This window comes from Mustelus asterias, chromosome 11, assembly GCF_964213995.1.
Source record: "Mustelus asterias chromosome 11, sMusAst1.hap1.1, whole genome shotgun sequence".
Classification (NCBI taxonomy): Eukaryota; Metazoa; Chordata; class Chondrichthyes; order Carcharhiniformes; family Triakidae; genus Mustelus; species Mustelus asterias.
This window is the reverse complement of record NC_135811.1, coordinates 98,511,921-98,533,741: the sequence shown is the minus strand read 5'-3', so window position 1 is coordinate 98,533,741 and position 21,821 is coordinate 98,511,921. Positions and strand designations below refer to the sequence as shown.

General features: G+C 45.6%; 1 protein-coding gene across 1 annotated transcript in view; it reads right to left on the bottom strand.

Moving 5' to 3' along the window:
- nr1d1 (nuclear receptor subfamily 1, group d, member 1) overlaps positions 1–3,998 on the bottom strand; it is a 28,763-nt gene extending 24,765 nt beyond the window's left edge. The window contains exon 1 of the mRNA XM_078224088.1: positions 3,843–3,998. Coding sequence (XP_078080214.1) covers positions 3,843–3,885 — 43 coding nt within the window. The 5' untranslated portion in view covers positions 3,886–3,998. The remainder of the gene's footprint in view (positions 1–3,842) is intronic.
- Positions 3,999–21,821: the final 17,823 nt, after the last annotated feature.

Here is a 21,821-nt window from a genome sequence, read left to right as displayed (position 1 = left end):
AGACGTTGGAGACTGAAGCAAGAATAGAAAATGCTGGAAAATCTCAGCAGGTCTGACAGCATCTGTGGAGAGAGAATAGAGCCAATGTTTCGCGTCTGGATAACCCTTCATCAAAGGTTAAGTTCTGAGGTCAGTGTTTGAGGTCATCCAGACTCGAAATGTACACTTATGAATGTATTGCCAAATTCCATTTTCAAGTTTGCTGATGGCACCACCTTGGTGGGTTGGATCTCAAACAATGATGAGACAGAGTACTGGAAAGAGATAGAGAATCTGGTGAACTGGTGCCACGACAATAATCTCTCCCTCAATGTCAGTAAAATGAAGGAGATAGTCAGCCACTTCAGGAAGTGTAGTGGAAGACATGCCCCTGTCTGCATCAACAGCGATAATGTGGGAATGGATGAGATCTTCAAGTTCCTAGGTGTCCAGATCACCAACAACCTGTCCTGATCTCTCCATGCTGATGTTAAGCGTTAAGAAAGCCCACCAATGCCTCAATTTTCTCAGGAAGCTAAGGAAATTTGGCATGTCCACTATGACTCTCACCAGTTTTTACAGTTGCACCATAGAAAGCATCCTTTCTGGTTGTATCACAGTTTGGTATGGCTCCTGCTCTGACCAAGACCACAGAAAGCTACAAAAGGTCGTGAATGAAGCCCAGTCCATCACTCAAACCATTGACTCTGTCTACACTTCCCGCTGCCTCAGAAAAGCAGCCAGCATAATCAAGGACCCCACGCAACCCGGACATTCTTTCTCCCACCTTCTTCTGTCGGGGAAAAAGATACAAAAGTCTGAGATCACATCGTAACTGACTCAAGTACAGCTTCTTTCCTGCTGCCATCGGACTTTGAATGGACTTACCTTATATTAAGTTGATGTTTCTCTATACCCTAGCAATGACTGTAACAGTATATTCTGCACCGTCTCCTTTCCTTCTCCCCATGTACTCTATGAATGTCTGTATTGCGTGCAAGAAATATAACTTTTCATTGTATCCCAATATATGTGATAGTAATAAATCAAATCAAAAATCGAAACGTTCGCTCTATTCTCTCTCCACAGATGCTGTCAGACCTGTTGAGATTTTCCAACATTTTCTGCTTTTGTTTCAGATTCCAGTATCCGCAGTATTGTGCTTTTATACAAGTGAAAGGAACTGGATGAAGTGTTGAATTAAGAACAATACCCAGGAAATGTATTTTCATGCTAAATTATCTTGACTCAAGTGCAATTTATCCCTGTAGTGTTTTTACTGCAACACTGGGAATAACTTCCCTCAATTATACTGAGAGAGGAAACTCTCTGCTGCTGCTTCAATAGAAATATCCATGTGGCACAGCACTCACAGGGAAATTCTAATGATCTCAGGGCATTACAAAAGCACTTAACGGCTCATGAAGTGTAGTCACTGATGCAATTTCCCACAAACAGCAATGTTTATTTTATTATTGTCGCAAGTAGGCTTACATTAACACTGCAATGGAGTCACTGTGAAATTCCCCTAGTCGCCACACTCCGGCGCCTATTCGGGTCAATGCATCTAACCAGCACATCTTTCAGACTCTGGGATGAAACTGGAGCACCCAGAGGAAACCCACGTAGACATGGGGAGAATGTGCAAACTCCACACAGATAGTGACCCAGGCTGGGTATCGAACCTGGGTCCCTGGCGCTGTGAGGCAGCAGTGCTAACTACTGTGCCACTGATGTGAAAATGGCCAAATAATCTGTTTTTTGTGTTGTTAATCAAGGGATAAATATTGATTTGATTTGATTCATTATTGTCACATGTATCGGGATACAATGAAAAGTATTGTTTCTTTCGCGTTATACAGACAAAGCATACCGTTCATAGAGTACATAGGGGAGAAGGAAAGGAGAGGGTGCAGAATGTAGAGTTAGATCAGCTTAATATAAGATAGGTCCATTCAAAAGTCTGATGGCAGCAGGGAAGAAGTTGTTCTTGTGTCGTTTGGCACGTCTCAGACTTTTGTATCTCTTTCCCAACAGAAGAAGGTGGAAGAGAGTATGTCTGGGGTGCGTGGGGTTCTTGATTATGCTGGCTGCTTTTCTGAGGCAGCGGGAAGTGTAGATGGAGTCAATGGATGGGAGGTTGGTTTGTGTGATGGACTGGGCTATGTTCACAACCCTTTGTTGTTTCTTGCAGTCTTGGTCAGAGCAGGAGCCACACCAAGCTGTGATACACCCAGAAAGGATGCTTTCTATGGTACATCTGTAAAAGTTGTATTGACCAGGGCACCAGTAATAACCCCCATTCCTTCTGCCCCCCCACCTCCCCATAAGCTCTTCAAAATAGTACCAGGGTATCTTTTCTACCTGATGAAGAGTCATCCGGACTCGAAGCATTGGCTCTGCTCTCTCTCCACAGATGCTGTCAGACCTGCTGAGATTTTCCAGCAGCTTCTGTTTTTGTTTCAGATTCCAACATCCACAGTACTTTGCTTTTATCTTTTATATTCGCCTGAGAGAGCAGACAGGCCTCGATATCACATCTCAACTAAAATACAGCACTTCCAGCAATGCAGCATTCTCTCAGCGCTGTGCTGGTTTGTCAGCCTAGATTTTTGCATTCAAATAAACCTGCAGGCGATAGAGGGGGACAATGGGAATGACTGGAGTGCTCTACAGAGAGCCAGCACAGGCTCTATGGGCCGAATGGCCTCCTTCTTTGCTGGGTGACACCATGACCACCATCTATGACCAACTCTCTGCAGTGAAATCTTAGGCCCTCAAGAGTTTGACTCAGAGATGAGAATGCCGTGGCTGTCGCGAGACCCATCAGTGAAATGTTTGTAAGAAAAACAGAAAATGCTGGAAAATCTCAGCAGGTCTGACAGCATCTGTGGAGAGAGAATAGAGCCAACGTCTCGTCCCCAATAATAAAATCCTTGCTACATTGTAGTCACGGGCAACTACTGGTAATATTGGCCCTAGGTAAACTGAAACAAGAAAAGCGGATGTTGGAAAAATTTCAGGACGTCCGCTTGCATCTATTAGGAGAGAAGCAGAGTCCTTTGATTCTTCATCAGAACTGAAGGGAGGGAGAACGTAAAGGTTATTTATTAGTGTCACAAGTATGCTTACATTAATACTGCAATAAAGTTACAGTGAAACCCTCCTAGTCAAATTCTCCCTCAGTGTACCCGAACGCTAGGGTACTAGGGGATTTTCACGGTAACTTCATTGCAGTGTTAATGTAAGCCTACTTGCGACACTAATAAATAAGCTAAACTCATAAACTAAAACTGGTCGCCACACTCCGTGTTAGAACTGTAGAGATTTCAACAAGAAGTAGCAACTTTAAGAACAAAAGATTGGAGGGGGAGAGGGGAGGGCGATTTGCACTGAAGCAATCCATGTGTATGATTTAAAACGAAAGGGGGGTTTAAGATAGAGGAGAAAGGTGAACATCCAAGGTTGCCGAATGCAACGGTGAGTCCCGAGGGCTGCGACGTGCCCAACCGGAAGATGAGACGCTGCTTCACCAGCTTGCGCCGGCCTTCACTGGAGCACTGCCCCAGGGCAAGGGTGGACCAGTGGGCATGAGAGCAAGATGATGAGTTAAAATGGCACGCAATAGAAAGTTTGGGGTCATGCTCTGCCTTTGGACACAAAGCAGTCACCCAATCTACGTTTAGTCTCCCCAGTGTAAAGGAGGCCACATTGGGAACAGCTGGTTTGTCTCCTCACAGGGAAAACCATATAAGGTTGATATGAAAGAAATCCATTTGTTACTTACACTAAAAGTCATAATGTTTTATCAACAAATTATAGAGCTACTATTCATTTCAACAGTGATCCAATTCATTTATGACCTTTCTGGTATGACTTGAAGTCCAGTTCTCTTGTCCAATCCATATTTAGGTCAATGATGTCAGCTAGTGGCAGAACCACCGATGCATTATCCAACTGGATCTTTTCCAAGCCAGTAAAATTGACGTAGCTAGTCTCAACTAGACTGCTTCAACTCTGAACAAAACAACAAATACCTCCTCGCAGAGAGGAGACTTGCTTCACGAGTTCTCGCCGTCTTCTCTCCCCACGGCCAGTATTTGTGAGTCGAGACCCTCAGATTAAAAGTGACTGAGTCACTGGAACTGGTGTTCACCACTGAAATCTGACCCTGCAGTGTGTTCATTCGACTGAGTTTAAACTGAGTCTGATTTATTGGAAAACCATTGGAAGAACTCCAGGCAAAAAGGAATTTCTTCCTTGCCTCCCCAGCCCCGTCACATTTTAAGAAGGAACTGAATATCTCAGAAATGCCCAAGACATAAGAACCACAGTTCAGCTACATTGTGAACCTGATTGTACAGATGTCGATCTCTGCAATGTCTGAATATCACTTCAAATGCTAATGGAGTGTTCAAATATTCTGCCTCCCATTCAACATCATTTACAGCAGTCTGCCGATATGACCTGAAGGACTAATATCTCTGCGATTCCCCCACTTATGCCAACTTAATCATGGCTATATATATTATACATTAATTTTGAAAGGCATTAAATGGATAGAAACATTTAAATGTGCGTGAGAAGCATCGCAGTCTGACATTTAAGTCACTTTGCTGGAACTTGATCTCTTGCCAAAATTCCCAGCAATGATGTAGCCAAAATTTATTTAGATAGGTGATCCTTTTACTGGTTCCTCCCAAATATCCCCGCATTCAATGTTTATGCTGGCTTGGATAGAAAATGTTTAGTGCAGTGGTGTCAAACTCGTTGCAATCATTCTGATTGCTACACACGCAAGAAAACTTGGACGGAGAAGGGAGCACTCATCTCATTGAACCAGTCCTTTGAGAGTTCATGACTTCAGTCCTGAGCTCCCTTTCCCCCCCACTCCAGCCAATACACAAGCCTTTGACATAGCAGGGTGTATTTCATGTACAAGTGATGATTAGAACTGACCATGAACACTGGATTTCAACTGCCTTCTGAGAAATCCAACCTTGTTCTGCCATAAAGGGTGCCACAGTGGCACAGTGGTTAGCGCTGCTGCCTCACAGCACCAGGGACCCGGGTTCGATTCCCAGCTTGGGTCACTGTCTGTGTGGAGTTTGCACATTTTCCCCGTGTCTGCGTGGGTTTCCTCCCAAAGTCCAAAGATGTGTGGGTCAGGTTGATTAGCCATGCTAAATTGCCACTTAGTGTCAGGGGACTAGCAGGGTAAATACATGGGGCTACGGGGGGGGGGGGGGGGGGGGGGGTTGAGTAGGTGACTCTTCTTTCTCCTTTCCTTCTCTATGAACGGTATGTTGTGTCGGTATAGCGTGCAAGAAACAGTACTTTTCACTGTATATTAATACAGGTGACAATAATAAATCAAACAAACAAATAGAGGAACAAAGCACCCAAGAAAGAAAAAAATAACTGGACTGACTTTAAAAAATATATATTCCTTCATTCATGGGATATGGGCATCACTGGCAAGTCCTCCATTTATTCCTGAATCCACCAGTGAAGGAAATCTGCTTGGGATTGTGGTCGGTGCAGACTTGATGGGCCGAATGGCTTCCTTCTGCATTGTAGGGATTCTATGAATCTATGAAAACCAATAAGGGACAATGTATTAGGAGGGATGACTCAAAGTTTGGTGAAACAGGGAGACTTTGAGTAGGGGCTTAAAACAGGTGTCAAGGCAGAGAAGCTTAGGGAGGTAATTTCCAAGCTTAGGGGGCAGACAATTAAAGGTTGAAGATTTTCCTTCATTCTGCAGGAAGGATGGAAGACCTCATTATCTGTTGGCAGACTCAAAGGACACCAGCGCTGGGTTGGATGTGTGGGATGGCGGGTTGAGCTCCCGGTGGGTGTGCTGGCTGGGAACCTTGACAAGAGAGTAGGGTAGGGACGTTGGGCAAAGGAGACAGCTGTGAATGCTTTGATGGGCCCTTTGAAGAATGATAAGAGAAGCTCAGAGCGAAGCTGCGGATTTATCGATGATGGTGTGGAGCCTGGAATGGCAGCAGGAGCATGGGAAGACAGAGGGATTGGAAAGTTTCTAGTTTCTAGGAGTCCTGATCGCCATAAACCTGTCCTGGTCCCCCCATGGGACGCCATCCTTAGGAAAGCCCACGACTGCCTCTACTTTCTCAGAAGACTAAGGAAATTTGGGATGTCCACTACGACTCTCACCAATCTTTACAGATGCACCATAGAAAGCATTCTTTCTGATTGTATCACAGCTTGGTATGTCTCCTGCTCTATCCAAGACCACAAGAAACTACAAAGGGTCGTGAACAAAGCCCAGTCCATCATGTAAAACAGCCTCCCATCCATTGACACTAGCTACACTTCCTGCTGCCTTGGAAAAGCAGCCAGCATAATCAAGGACCCCACGTATCCCGGAAGTATTCTCTTCCACCTTCTTCCTTTGGGAAAAAGATACAAAAGTCTGAAGTCACGTACCAACCGACTCAAGAACAGCTTCTTCCCTGCTGCTGTCAGACTTTTGAATGGATTTACCTTGTATTAAGTTGATCTTTCTCTACACCCTAGCTATGACTGTAACACTACATTCTGCACTCTCTCCTTTCCTTCTCTATGGATGGTATGTTTTGTCTGTATAGCGCTCAAGAAACAATACTTTTCACTGTGTACCAATACATGTGACAATAATAAATCAAACAAACAAATAGGGGTGTGGAGGAACAAAGCACCCAAGAAAGAAAAAAATAAACTGAACTGACTTTAAAAAATATATATTCCTTCATTCATGAGATGTGGGCATCACTGGCAAGTCCTCCATTTATTCCTGAATCCATCAGTGAAGGAAATCTGCCATCTTTACCTGGTCTGGCCTACATGCGATTCCAGATCCACAGCAATGTAGTTGACTCTTAAATGCCCTCAGGGATGGGCAACAAATGCTGGCCCAGCCAGCGACGCCCACATCTCATGAAGGGATATTAAAAAGGAATTGTCCTTGCTAAGGTGGGGGTGAGCCGCCTACTTAATCTGCTGCAGTCTTTTGTGGTGAAGATACTCCCAAAAGCTGTTAAGTAGGGAATTTTGCCCAACAATGATGAAGAAACATTGGTACACTTTCAAATCAACACATTTGGCTTGGAGAAAATGAAAGGTTTAAAGTTTATTTATTAGTCATAAATAAGGCTTACATTCACACTGCAATGAAGTTACTGTGAAATTCCCCTCGTCGCCACAGTCCGGTGCCTGTTCGGGTCAATGCACCTAACCAGCCAGTCTTTCAGACTGTGGGAGGAAACTGGAGCACCCGGAAGAAACCCACGCAGACACAGGGAGAATGTGCAAACTCCACACAGACAGTGACCCAAGCTGGGAATCGAACCTGGGTCCCTGGCATTCTGAGGCAGCAGTGCTAACCATTGTGTTACCGTGCCATCCCAGTGGTGACATTCACTTGTGTCTGCTGCCCTTTTCACTCTAGATGGAGGAGATCATGGATTTATAAGGATCTGTTAAAGAAGCCTTGGTGAGTCAGTGCAGTGCATGTTGTAAGCAGTACATACTGATTTGATTTGATTTATTATTGTCACATGTATTAACATACAGTGAAAAGTATTGTTTCTTGCGCGCTATACAGACAAAACATACCGTCCATAGAGAAGGAAATGAGAGAGTGCAGAATGTAGTGTTACAGTCATAGCTAGGGTGTAGAGAAAGATCAACTTAATGCAAGGTAAGTCCATTCAAAAGTCTGACAGCAGCAGGAAAGAAGCTGTTCTTGAGTCGGTTGGTACGTGACTTCAGACTTTTGTATCTTTTCCCCAAAGGATGAAGGTGGAAGAGAGTACTTCCGGGATACGTGGGGTCCTTGATTATGCTGGCTGCTTTTCCGAGGCAGCAGGAAATGTAGACAGAGTCAATGGATGGGAGGCTGGTTTGCGTGATGGACTGGACTGCGTTCACAACTTTTTGCAGTTTCTTGCGGTCTTGGGCAGAGCAGGAGCCATACCCAGCTATGATACAACCAGAAAGAATGCTTTCTATGGTGCATCTGTAAAGGTTGATGAGTGTCCAGGTGGACATGCCGAATTTCCTTAGCCATCTGAGAAAGTAGAAGTGTTGATGGGCTTTCTTAACTATAGTGTCGGCATTGAGGGACCAGGACAGATTATTGGTGATCTGGACACCAAGCTCTCGACCATCTCCACTTTATCCCTGTTGATGTAGACAGGGGCATGTCCTCCATTACGTTTCTTCAGCATTGTTGGAACTGCTGTTCAGCCAGACTAGTGGAACTCATTTCATTGCACTCCTGACTTGTGCCTTGAAGGTAGTGGACAGTCTTTTGGGTGTCTGGAGGTGAGTCACTCGCTGCAGAATTACAGAATGGTTACAGCAAGAAGGAGGCCGTTCAGCCTGTCCCATCCATGCCAGCTCTCTGCAGGAGCAACTCAGCCAGTCCCACTTTGCCACTTTTTTCCCATAATGCTTTCCCATAAGTGTGGAGCCCAGAATTGGACACAACACCAGTTGAGGCCGAACCAGTGTTGGTGGAGTATTCAACAATGGTAATGCCATTGACTATCAAGGAAAATGGTTAGACTCTTGTTGGATAAGGGTGACACTGTGGCACAATGGTTAACGCTGCTGCCTCACAGTGCCAGGGACCCAGGTTCAACTCCGGCCTTGGGTCACTGTCTGTGTGGAGTTTGCACATTCTCCCCGTGTCTGCGTGGGTTTCCTCCCAAGCTGCAAAGGTGTGCAGGTTATGTTGATTGGCCGTGCTAAATTGTCCCTTAGTGTCAGGGGAATTAGCAGGGTAAATATGTGGAGTTAAAGGGCTAGGGCCTGGGTGGGATTGTTGCTGGTGGAGGCTTGTGGTGGACTACAGTTGCGCCTTTGTCCTGTCTGGACCACCGTTGCTGCGTTTGTCATGCCTGGACACATCCCCTGCCGGCTCCTCCCCTTGTCACCTAGTATAAAGGTGGCTGTTTCCTCCCCCTTGTTCAGTTCGGGTCGGTTATCTGTTGGGATATGCTCCTAGTTCTGTAATGAATAAAAGCCTACAGTTGTATTGGCACACAAGTAGTCTTTAGCCTAATTGATAGCGCATCAAGGCTCAATGGGCCAAATGGCCTCCTTCTGCACTGTAGGGATTCTATGATTCTATGAAAGTGTCAGTTATACTCTTGTTGTTGGATATGGTCACTGCCTAGGTAACATGAAAGGGAAGAGATGGGAGAGAAGGGCACGTATATGGGAAAAGAAGGAAAAAGAGAGAAAGAAGAGTCAGGAGCAATAGTCGAAATACACACATGAATGATCATATCGGAAGTTCAGGAAAAATAGGTAAAATAAAGATCAGATTAGATATGACCAGATTATAAGCAATAGATTAGGGAGGAGGCAGTAAGAGAGAAGTTAGACTAAGAGGGTGCAGTTAATTTGGAGCACTGTACTTTAGGAAGAATGTAAAGAGTTTTGAGAAGATGCAGAAGAGATTTATGTGTTTCCGTTGATGAGGGACTTCAGTTACTTGAATAGATTGAACAGTGGGAGGGCTGCCCTCTTTAGATAAGAGTGCAGTATACATCAATGGATGCAATGTACCAGGGGGAGAACGTGAAGAGCCCGCAGCAATGAGGAGCGGGAGGGAAGCAGTGCAACAAAGCTGGGAGATGGTCTGTAGGTTGGAGAATGCTATCTTAAAAAATCGAAGACAGAGGAAAGTCATAGCAGGCGAATCTTCCAGGGCTGTCCGGTAGAGATTGTCATCTTGACTAAGGGACTCCAAATTAAATTTGAGCAGATTTCTAACCACTGAGGAGAGCACAGTGAACCCAGGACATGCCAGGTCTCAGGATGGGACCTGCACAGGCCACTTCAAACTTGTGTCTTGAACTTGTAGTGAATGCATTTTAGCCTGGCCTACACGAGTGAACGGATCTTAAGCAATAGAAGAGAGGACCAATTTCAACTCTGTTTAAGTGAATAAATGCACTTTTTAAATGCACTAAAATCAGGCCTGAGATTGGTGTAGAAAGGACAAACAATGGCAAAGGTTAGAGTTCAAAGGAGAGGAGCTATTAAGGATTTGCCAGTCCAGGACCATATCAATGTTGTAACCCTTTCTGGCACTTCCCTTGTGATTTCCATCCTTCTGATGGAGCATATTTAAGCTTCCATTAATGTCTGTGATATTTCCCACGCACTGTAGCTGTCAAACTGGCTTTAGGTCCATGGTTTTGCTCTGATACCTTTAAGTTTATTTATTAGTCACATGTAGGCTTACATTAACACTGCAATGAAGTTACTGTGAAAATCCCCCAGTCGCCACACTCCTGCGCCTGTTCGGGTAACACTGAGGGAGAATTTAGCATGGCCAAAGCACCTGACCAGCACGTCTGTGGACTATGGGAGAAACCCGGGGAAACCCACGCAGACATGGGTAAAACGTGCAAGCTCCACACAGACAGTGACCCAAGGCCGGAATTGAACTCGGGTCCCTGGCACTGTGAGGCAGCATTGCCGCTTATTGGAGCAATTGCTATGAACCGTGTAAATTAAGAGTTAAATTCAAAACAAATGCAACCCTCCCTCACGGAGTTTCTCTCATTCAACCCACTTCCAAAGAACTTCAGAATCTGTTTACCACCAATCTAACAAGTACAATTCTATGGACTCTGCTCTCAGATACAAAGCTCTTGTTTATATTTATCAGATGTGTTTTTTTATTTCCAGTAATCTATGTTGGATCAGTACTGAATAATTTATATACCTCAATAAAGAACTTAATAAAAGAAAAATCCCTGAGGTTGTTATTTATATTGAAGTGCTGTCTGGATAATATCACATTTCTTCCCTCACCACTTTCACCCCTCCCCTTCTGAAGGTGTGGGCTCCATATTAGGTTATGCTTCCACAGAGTGGCAACCAGCCAGTGATACATCCAAGTGGCTATAATTCATCTGATAGGCATGAGATGGGGTGTTGGTAACTTATTTACTTTGCAGAGTCTTTCAATGAAAGCAACCCTCCGCTTAGCCCATAAACAGTGGCAACTTGAATCAATCCGCCTGCTGCCTCACAGCGCCAGGGATCCGGGTTTGATTCCCGGCTTGGGTCACTGTCTGTGTGGAGTCTGCACGTTCTGCCCATGTCTGCGTGGGTTTCCTTTGGGTGCTCCGTTTCCTTCCACAGTCCGAAGGACGTGCTAGTTCGGTGCATCAGCCGTGCTAAATTCTCCCTCAGTGTACCCGAACAGGCGCTGGAGTGTGGAGACTAGGGGATTTTCACAGTAACTTCATTGCAGTGTTAATGTAGTTTAAAGTTTATTTTATTAGTGTCACAAGTGGCACACTGGTTAACACTGCTGCCTCACAGTGCCAGGGACCCGGGGTTCGATTCCTGGCTTGGGTCACTGTCTGTGTGGAGTTTACACATTCTCCCCGTGTCTGCATGGGTTTCCTCTAGGTGCTCCGGTTTCCTCCCACAGTCCAAAGATGTGCGGGTTAGGTGGATTGGCCATGCTAAATTGACAATAATATCAGGGGGACTAGCTAGGGTAAATGTATGGGGATAGGGCTTGGGTGAGATTGTGGTTGGTGCAGACTCGATGGGCTGAATGGCCTCCTTCTGCACTGTAGGATTCTATGAAAGAACTGTGAAAGTATTTTTACATTAACACTGCAATGAAGTTACTGTGAAAATCCCTTAGTTGCCTGTTTGGGTAGACTGAGGGAGAATTTAGCATGGCCAATGCACCTAAGCAGCACGACTTTCGGCGGAAACCGGAGCACCTGGGGGAAACCCACGGAGACACGGGGAGAATGTGCAGATTCCGCACAGACAGTGGCCCAAGTAGGGAATCAAACCCGGGTCCCTGGCGCTGTGAGGCAGCGGTGCTAATCAGTGTGTCACCGTGCCACTAACTTATACCAATGTGAGCACAGGACATGCACGTGTCACAGATGTGAAGTGTTTGTACCTGTTTTCAAAGTTTAAAGATTTTCTTTTAGAACCATAGAGAACCATAGAAAATTACAGCTCAGAAACAGGCCTTTTGGCCCTTCTTGTCTGTGCCGAACCATTTTATGCCTAGTCCCATTGACCTGCACTTGGACCATATCCCTCCACACCCCTCTCATCCATGAACCCGTCCAAGTTTTTCTTAAATGTTAAAAGTGACATTTACCACTTTATCCGGCAGCTCATTCCACACTCCCACCACTCTCTGCGTGAGACGACTTTTATCCAACATCCGCCAGACCTGCTGAGATTGTCCAACGTTTTCTCTTCAGATTTCTTCAGTTGATCCCTACACGCTGGCCGACTTGAAAAAGAATATGCTGCAAAGTAGTATAAACTGGGAACACAAACTGCAGGGGCGCTTTATTATATTAAGAGTAAATCTATTTATCTCCATTTTATTGAGGTCTGAATGAGCCACTTGTTGATGCAAATAGAACAATCTCTCTCATTGCTCTCCCTTTATCTCAGTATTACTCCCACCCTATGCCAGGTCGCACTTTTATTAGCACAGAGAAACAAGATTGGGGTCTTCTCCAGTCACACACAATAGTCTCAAAGCCAATTTTTCACTGCGCCAGTTTTTACCTTCCACTGACTTCAATTTCACACGAATGACAGAGAGCAATTTCACCCCCTGGATGCCTGAAACTAGATGCTGAAACGCACTAGAAACTAGAATCAGCAACGAAGTAACACAGCAAAGGGCCATTCACCCATTGTGTTTGTGCTAGCACGCTGAAGGAGGAATTATCCAACGAAATCTGGAATGATGTGCAAACAACCTATCTTTTTAGACACTGGTCATTTCAGGGATATTGTTTATGTTTATTTATGTATTGTCACAAGTAGGCTTACAAGTGGGTAGCATGCTGGCACAGTGGTTAGCACTGCTGCCTCACAATGCTAGGGAACGTGTTTCGATTCCCGGCTTGGGTCACTGTCTGTGTGGAGTCTGCACTTTCTCCCTGTGTCTGCGTGGGTTTCCTCCGGGTGCTCCGGTTTCCTCCCACAATCTGAAAGAGGTACTGGTTAGGGTGCATTGGCCATGCTAAATTCTCCCTCAGTGTACCCGAACAGGCGCCGGAGTGTGCCGACTAGGGGATTTTCACAGTAACTTCATTACAATGTTAATGTAAGCCTACTTGTGACACTAATAAATAAAGTTTTTCAAAATGTATTGTTCTAAATAACTTGCTGCTTAAACACTATTTCTGTTTACCCGCAAAGAGTTTCCACCTGCTCGGAGAACCTGCCACTGTGTACTTACAGCAGTCTGAGACTGGTATCTGTAGTGTAACAATGCTCGGGATGCAACAGGTCATTCCTTGAACAATTACATGGAGCTCAGTGGACTGTGAATAAATCATCAAATCCTACTGTGCAGAAGGAGGCCATTCAGCCCATCGAGTCTGCACCAGCCACAATCCCACCCAGGCCCTATCCCCATGCAATTACCCTAGCTAGTCCCCCTGATATTATTGTCAATTTAGCATGGCCAATCCACCTAACTCGCACATCTTTGGACTGTGGGAGGAAACCGGAGCACCCGGAGGAAACCCATGCAGACACAGGGAGAACGTGTAGACTCCACACAGACAGTGACCCAAGCCGGGAATCGAACCCGGGACTCTGGCACTGTGAGGCAGCAGTGCTAACCACTGTGCCACCGTGTCGCCCCAGATTTGCTGCTAATTTAGAGACTTGATTGATACCAGTACCCCCAAATCAGTCCCCATTTTAAAACTAGCGTTCAAGGTACGTGACAGAATAATATTGAAATGAGAACACTCAAATATTTGGAAAAACCTGTCCATGCCGATGCTTATCCTTCACAGGAACAGTAACTCTAATCCTGTGTTTGCTTTCCCCATATTCATTTTGCCTTATGTAAGCTGTGGATGACATCGTTTAAGGTTTTATCACTAATTCTGATAGTGCATCCCACCGTTTCTGTGTAAAATGATTCTCCTGCTTTCACTCCGAAATACCTTACAGCTATTCTTCATCATTTTTATAATTAAATGTCTTCTCACCTCCAACATGCGCAAGGATTTGTTTGTGAATAAAATTGAGACCATCTGATCCACTGCCTAGACTCATAGAATCCCTACCGTGCAGGAGAAGGCCATTCGGCCCATCGAGCCTGCACCAACAACAATCCCACCCAGCTCCTATCCCCATAACCCCATGCATTTACCCTAGCTAGTTCCCCTGACACGACAGGGCAATTTAGCATGGTCAATCCACCCAATCCGCACATCTTTGGAGTGTGGAAGTAAACCGGAGGAAACCTACGCAGACACGGGGAGAACATGCAAACTCCACACAGACAGTGACCCAAAGCCAGAATCGAGTCTTTAATGCTTTCTTCCCTTCCCCTACACCACTGGCCAAAATTTCATCTTGGGTTCCTCCTGTAGGAGGTCTGGTGCTGCAGTGGGTAGAATGCCTGAGACAGAAGCTCCAGGTTCAAGTCCTACTCCAGGTTTTGATGACCAAGTAAGATGAATCCATAACTTGTCCAAACAGGTTGAATATCAACCTGCAAACCCTTCCAACACACTCCAATGGCAGGTGGTAAGAGTGGGTGAGTTTCCTGGTCAGTTACATGACGGAAAGAAGTTGGAGTCTCCACCTTCACTATCCATAGCTCAGGGCTACAGCATGCGTGCAAGCATGTAAGATAGCATAGCAACTCGAACTCATTGGCTGGGTGGCCGGTGTGAACCAGATTGATGCCAACTGGATGGATTTGATCCCCGTTCCGGATGGAATTTGGGCCCTGCTTCCTTGCCCTTTCCTTCCTTGTAAATTAATTTTGTGGCACTTTGTGTCAGAACTAAAGGACTTTCCCATTGCCTATTCCTGAATTTGCATCTTTCTCCAGTTTGCCTGCTGTCTCCTGATGCTCTCTCCAAGTTCAGCTTGCTCATGAGACCTACCTCCTGTTTCCCCAACCCTGTTCCCACTAAATTACGGACCACCCAACTCCCCTTCATGGCTCCCAAGTAAGTTGTTATTATGAATGGTTCTCACTCTCTCCTCAGATACGCCCCCCTCCTCTTCAAACCTTCCATCATCTCCCCTTGTCTCAAAATAATCCCTTTACCCCCTCATGGAAATGATCGCCCCAATCTCCAGCCTCCCTTCCCTCCCCAAGTCCTTGAATGTTTTGTCCTGGGTGTCTACCCAATCCATGCCTATCTCTCCCAGGGTTCCAAAGTTGGATCTCTCCAATCAGGTTTCCACCCCTACCATTCCGAGCCTGGGTCTCGGCTCCTCTCTCTGCGACTGGATCCTGAGCTTCCTAACCCACAGACCGCAATCAGTCTTTTGAACTGCACTGACTCTCTGAGAGTATCTTACCTTGGCCTTCTGCCCTGTTCTATTCCTGTAACCCCACACATTTCCCATAGCCAATCCACCTAACCTGCACGTCCTTGGACTATGGGAGAAAATTGGAGTGCTTGGAGTGCCTGAGGAAACCCACGCAGACACAGGGAGAACGTGCAACTCCACACAGACAGTGACCCAAGAGGTAGGCTTTACTGGGCGGCACAGTGACACAGTGGTTAGCACTGCTGCCTCACAACGCCAGGGACTTGGGTTCAATTCCAGTCTCGGGTCACTGTCTGTGTGGAATTTACACATTCTCCCCATGTCTGAGTGGGTTTCCTCCGGGTGTTCCGGTTTCCTCACTCACTCCAAAGATATGCGGGTTAGGTGGATTGGCCATGCTAAATTGCCCTCTAGTGACCCAAAATGTGTAGGTTAGGGAGATTAGAGGTGTAAATATGTGGGGTCTGGGTAAGATGCTCTATTGGAGAAAGTCAGTGCAGACTCGATGGACTGAGTGGCCTCTTATACATTGTATGGATTCTATGATATCACTGAGGGCAACGTGGAAATGAGAAACCGGTGAGGGCCGGGGAAAGATCCAAATGGACAATTCCCACGTTGAGTCAAACAGCCCTTTTCAAATCTTGAATTCAATCAATTTTGCAGCCAATAAGCAAAAGTGTCCAACAAAAATAAAATAAAAATCAATTTTTTAAATGCCCTTTCACTCTTTTGTCCAGACGTGATCGCAGCACCGTCCGCCTGGAGATGGATCATACAATTCCTGGAGACTCCAGCGCAATCCTGGAGGGTTAGCAACTCGGGGACAGGTAACTCATCCAGCTTTGAGTCCATAAACACACACCTGCACCCCCCCTCACCCCCCCCTCTCCCCCACCCCCCCTCTCCCCCACCCAAACCCCCACTTGCAGAACACAAAAGCGAAAGGTCAGAAATCTTGGAACAGAAATCTTGGGCGGCACGGTAGCGCAGTGGTTAGCACTGCTGCTTCACAGCTCCAGGGTCCCGGGTTCGATTCCTGGCTCGGGTCACTGTCTGTGTGGAGTTTGCACATTCTCCTCGTGTCTGCGTGGGTTTCCTCCGGGTACTCCGGTTTCCTCCCACAGTCCAAAGATGTGCGGGTTAGGTTGATTGGCCAGGTTAAAAATTGCCCCTTAGAGTCCTGGGATGCGTAGGTTAGAGGGATTAGTGGGTAAATATGTGGGGGTAGGGCCTGGGTGGGATTGTGGTCGGTGCAGACTCGATGGGCCGAATGGCCTCCTTCTGCACTGTAGGGTTTCTATGATTCTATGATTTCTATGAGAAACTGAAAAGTCTGGAAATACCCAGCAGGTCCGAGAGGGAAACAAAAGAGTTAACAATGTTTCAGATCAATGGCCTTATCTTTTCACCTGAAACTTTATCAAGTATGTCCCAGCATTTTCTCCTTTGCTGGGATAGTGAGGTTGATAATGTTAATACATCCCGTTTCACAAAAGCATGGCACTCAGGTACAAGGACATGTTTGACCTTTTTCAGTGCTGAATCTTTTAAAACGATATAGGCGATGGCCGAGTAGTATTTTCACCAGACTATTAATCTAGAAACTCAGCTAATGTTCTGGGGACCCGGGTTTGAATCTCGCCACAACTGCCGGTAGCATTTGAATGAAAACTATCTGGAATTAAGAATCTACTGATGACCGTGAAATCATTGTCGATTGTCGGAAAAACACATCTGGTTCACGAATGGGCGGCACGGTGGCACCGTGGTTAGCACTGTTGCCTCACAGCGCCAGGGATCCAGGTTTGATTCCTTGCTTGGGTCACTGACTTTGCAGAGTCTGCATGTTCTCCCCGTGTCTGCATGGGTTTCCTGCAGGTGCTCCGGTTTCCTCGCGCACTCCAAAAGACGTGCTGGTTAGGCGCATTGGCCATTCTAAATTCTCCCTCAATGTACCTGAACAGACGCCAGAATGTGGCGACTAGGGGAATTTCACAGTAACTTCATTACAGTGTAAGCCTTACGTGTGACACTAATAAATAAACTTAAAACTTAAACTTAAAACTTAATAAAAGCAAATTACTGCGGATGCTGGAATCTGAAACCAAAAGAGAAAATGCTGGAAAATCTCAGCAGGTCTGGCAGCATCTGTAAGGAGAGAAAAGAGCTGACGTTTCGAGTCCAGATGACCCTTTGTCAAAGCTTTGGGTCACCTGGAACTCAAAAAAGGGTAATCCAGACTCGAAACGTCAGCTCTTTTCTCTCCTTACCGATGCTGCCAGACCTGCTGAGATTTTCCAGCATTTTCTCTTTTGGGAACTGATGCACCATCAATTGAGCAAAGACTAGTTTGTATGCAAGAACAAATAGGCTTCTCTTAGCAAAAGACTTGGAGCACACCCATGCCGATGAACTGGTCCAGACTGAGGCAGGGGGGTGGGGAGCAGTCGCCTTTATACCTGGACCAGGAGGGGGAGGAGTCTCGGGTAGGGCTGGCAGGGATGTGTCCAGGCATTATACAGGTAATAAGCTAACAGTGGTTTACCACAGAAACTTAAAACTTAATGTCCTTTAGGGAAGGAAATCTGCCATCCTTACCTGGTCTGGCCTACATGTGACTCGAGTCACAGCAATGCGGTTTACTCTAAACCGCCTTCTGAACAAGGGCAACTAGGGATGGGCAATAAATGCTGGCCAGCCAGTGACACCCATGTCCCACGAATGAATATATATTCATGTATATTTAAAAAGAGATGTCTGTATATCAGTGCATCGTTAAGCTTATTTTTTTGTGGGGGTGTAAATGTTTGGAAAGGTTGCACTATTTGCAGTTCAGATCATGTTGAAAGGCTGATTGTGTTTACCAGAGTATCAAGCAAGATTAGACTAGATGGGCTGCCTGATCTGTAGGCGGCTCCCTGTACACTTTGCAAAAACGAGGCAGCGATTTCCGCCTTGAAAACAGAAAAAAAAATAAGGACTCGTGTTGTGTCCCCGTGACTGTAAATTGGCAGCGCAGCCCCTCGGGTCTGCGTGTGTTTGTGCTTGCAGACATTAAAAGGACATTTTTTTAAAAAAAAGCACGGTGACTGCACACATGCCACTTGCTTTAAAAAAACAAGAAACCATAGTTCCAAAAGTTACAATTGAGATTGCAACGCAATGTTACAAAATAAAATGTATCCAGATTTTAAAAATATATCAAGCCCAGTTCGGATATTGTGTGAATGATGCCAGAGAATTGTGACTGCAGATGTAAAATTTAAACCCCATTCAATGTGTTGGGAGGTGGAGGGGGTTTGAGAACACGTTGCAATGCAGAACATGTTAGAGAGGGAGAGAGAGAGAGGCTGATTTAAATGTAGGTCATGCAGCAGATCGCTGCTCCTGCTAACCTACTGTTCGCGTGACTTGCATAAAATAGTCTCGTCAACACCAGGCATCGGGGCTGATGCTATATAAGTAGTCCCAAGAAGCTAAAAGCAGGTTTCACTTCCCCTAGCAAAGAAAAAAAACACTCCCCCCCCCCCCCCCGATAAAGAAATATTTCATTGCATTCTTCGGCAATCTGCCCAGTTTCTTACATTTATAAATATATATAAAAAAGGGTCTGGTTGGGAATGCAAAAGACAGTCAGCATTCTAACATTCTGTGGCTCTTTTCGCCGGAGCACATCAATAAATAAGCCTGGCCACCCTCTGTAGCGTGGGTTCCCTGAAAGAATTTCAACTCCGTCCTCCATAATAGTGGCTTAATAATAACGGCACTCAGTGATGCGACATTAGCAAACAAGGGCCTTTTAAGGAAGGTGTACATTAGCACTGAATGCTGACCCCCCCCCCCCCCCCCTCCTTTTAAGACATTTCCAGAGGCACAGATAGAGATCACTGCTCACACGTGGCCCCTGCATGTGAGGTGACAGCTCCTTCTGCGCTAGTTTTCCCAACAAGTAATTACAGCAGACTGGTGCAAGACGTGGGCGCTTCCTGATATAGAGGGGCAGTGGGCGTCTGGCACGCAGAAAATCACACAAGCTGAAATCAGAGCGAGAGCTTCACCTTCATCGTAAACCATTCACTCTGTGAACATCGCCCCTCCCCACTTTGTTAAATCTATCCCTAAAATCCTTTTGATTTGATTTGATTTATTGTCACATGTATTAACATGCAGTGAAAAGTATTGTTTCTTGCGTGCTATACAAAGCATACCGTTCATAGAGAAGGAAGTGAGAGAATGCAGAACGTAGTGTTACAGTCATAGCTGCATTCTGCACTCGTTCCCTTCTCTATGAACGGATGGAATGAACCAGTGCAAGGAATGAACTATCCCTAAAATCCTGCTTTTGGTTGGGGGGCTGGGGGGTTGTTGTTTTGTGGGTAGGGTGCTAAGGTGAAGGATGAGGTACCTGTGATGCCATCAACATCTGTCCGGTGAACTGAATTACAGATCCAACCATCCCCCTCCCTTTTACTCAGTTACTAACATATGCTTAAATGTTTTTTTACAATGAATTTTTGAAAATTATCTAGTCATTAAAACAAGCTGTAGCCTTTCATTTTGCCCCCCCCCCCCGAATTTTTTTTGAGAACAACTTTGGTTAAAATTAAAATGCTGGCATGTTCCTTTCTTTTTGAGGTAACCTAGTTTTTAAGATAGGTTAGTGTGTTGCTGCTACGGTAACCGCATTCCAACAAGAATGCAGGAATTCAGCTGTTTTTAACTCCCTCCCAACCGCCCACCTACAATTGCCCTTCAAGGGCCAAGGAATGAACCAGTTAGCATTTTTCTTCCAAACAGCACCCACGGGGATCTCCTCAGCGATCGATTGCTCAGGGGCAATTAGGGATGACCAAACAAGAAAGTTCATTGCATTTCCGACGGTACTAGACGGTGCAGAGGAGAATGGGTCAAAGTCAGAAGACTGCTCTGAAGTTTGCTGATCCCAACTCAGGACTTCTAAACTTGGGTTCACGTACCCTGGCGGAAAGAATAGCCTAGGGCAGTGGTTCCCAACCTTTGTCATGGCACATCTCCATACATGAAAAAAAAGCACAACTCCAAACATGTCCTGGTCCCCCCATGCCGACACTATAGTTAAGAAAGCCCACCAACGCCTCTACTTTCTCAGGAGGCTAAGGAAATTCGGCACGTCTGCTACGAGTCTCACCCCAACTTTTACAGATGCACCATAGAAAGTTTCCTTTCCAGATGTATCACAGCTTGGGATAGCTCCTGCTCTGTCCAAAACCACAAGAAGCTACAAAGGGCTGTGAACGAAGCCCAGTTCATCACACAAACCAGTCTCCCATCCATTGACTGTGTCTGTACTTCGCGCTGCCTCAGAAAAGCAGCCAGCATAATCAAGGACCCATGCACCCCGGATATACTTTCTCCCATTGGGAAAAAGGTACAAAAGTCTGAGGTCACGTACCCACTGACTCAAGAACAGCTTCTTCCCTGCTGCCATCACTTTTGAATGGATCTACCTCGCATTAAATTGATCTTTCTCTACACCCTAGCTATGACTGTAACACTACATTCTGCACCCTCTCCTTTTCTTCGCTATGAACAGTATGCTTTATCCGCATAGCACGCATGAAAAAAAACTTTTCACTGTATATCAATACATGTGACAATAACAAGTCAAACCTTACTGGGAACTTTGTTCGTAACCTCTCGCTGTCTCTCTCTCTCACTTCTCTCAGGGCTTTTGCACCCTTTTTAAGTATTTGCTTTTTATGCAGATGTATGGGACCTTTCTCTGAGCTCCAAGTCCCATTTTGGTCATGTGCATGGGCCCAACCAACATAAAGAATCTAAACCGTGCATAAGTGGCTCTTTCCTAGTTGGCACGTGCGCAGGAGGCCCAAGATTCATTGGGTCTTGGAGATGCCAAACACAGATCTGAAGACAAAGGTTAGTTTTAGTTTAATTACGTGAAATTTGAATCATTTTGAATCACTCTGGTTGGGAACCACTGACCGAAGGCCTGACCGTTCCTGGTAAAGTGACAGTTCACCGGGTTGATTTGTAGGATGAGGGGGCTGTCCCACAATGGAATATCGAGTAGAACGGGCTACATTCAGAGTTTGGAAGAATATGGGGCGATCTCATTGAAAAGTATAAAAGGCTTGTTAAGGTTCAACAGGGTAGAATCCAAGGGGGCTTTGTCTGCTGGCTGGAGAGACCAGAACTAAAGATCTTAAGAGTCAGGAAAAGCCACTTAGGACTGTAAGAAGTCTCACAACACCAGGTTAAAGTCCAACAGGTTTATTTGGTCCTGTTTAGTTGGACTTTAACCTGGTGTTGTGAGACTTCTTACTGTGACTACCCTAGTTCAGCACCAGCATCTCCACATCATTACTCAGGACTGAGATGAGAAAATTCTTCAGAGAACTGTGAATCTTTAGAATTCTATAGGCCAGAGGGCTATGGATGCTGAATCGAGTATATTCAACACAGGGGCCGGAATTGTACTGGCACGCCCGCCCTGA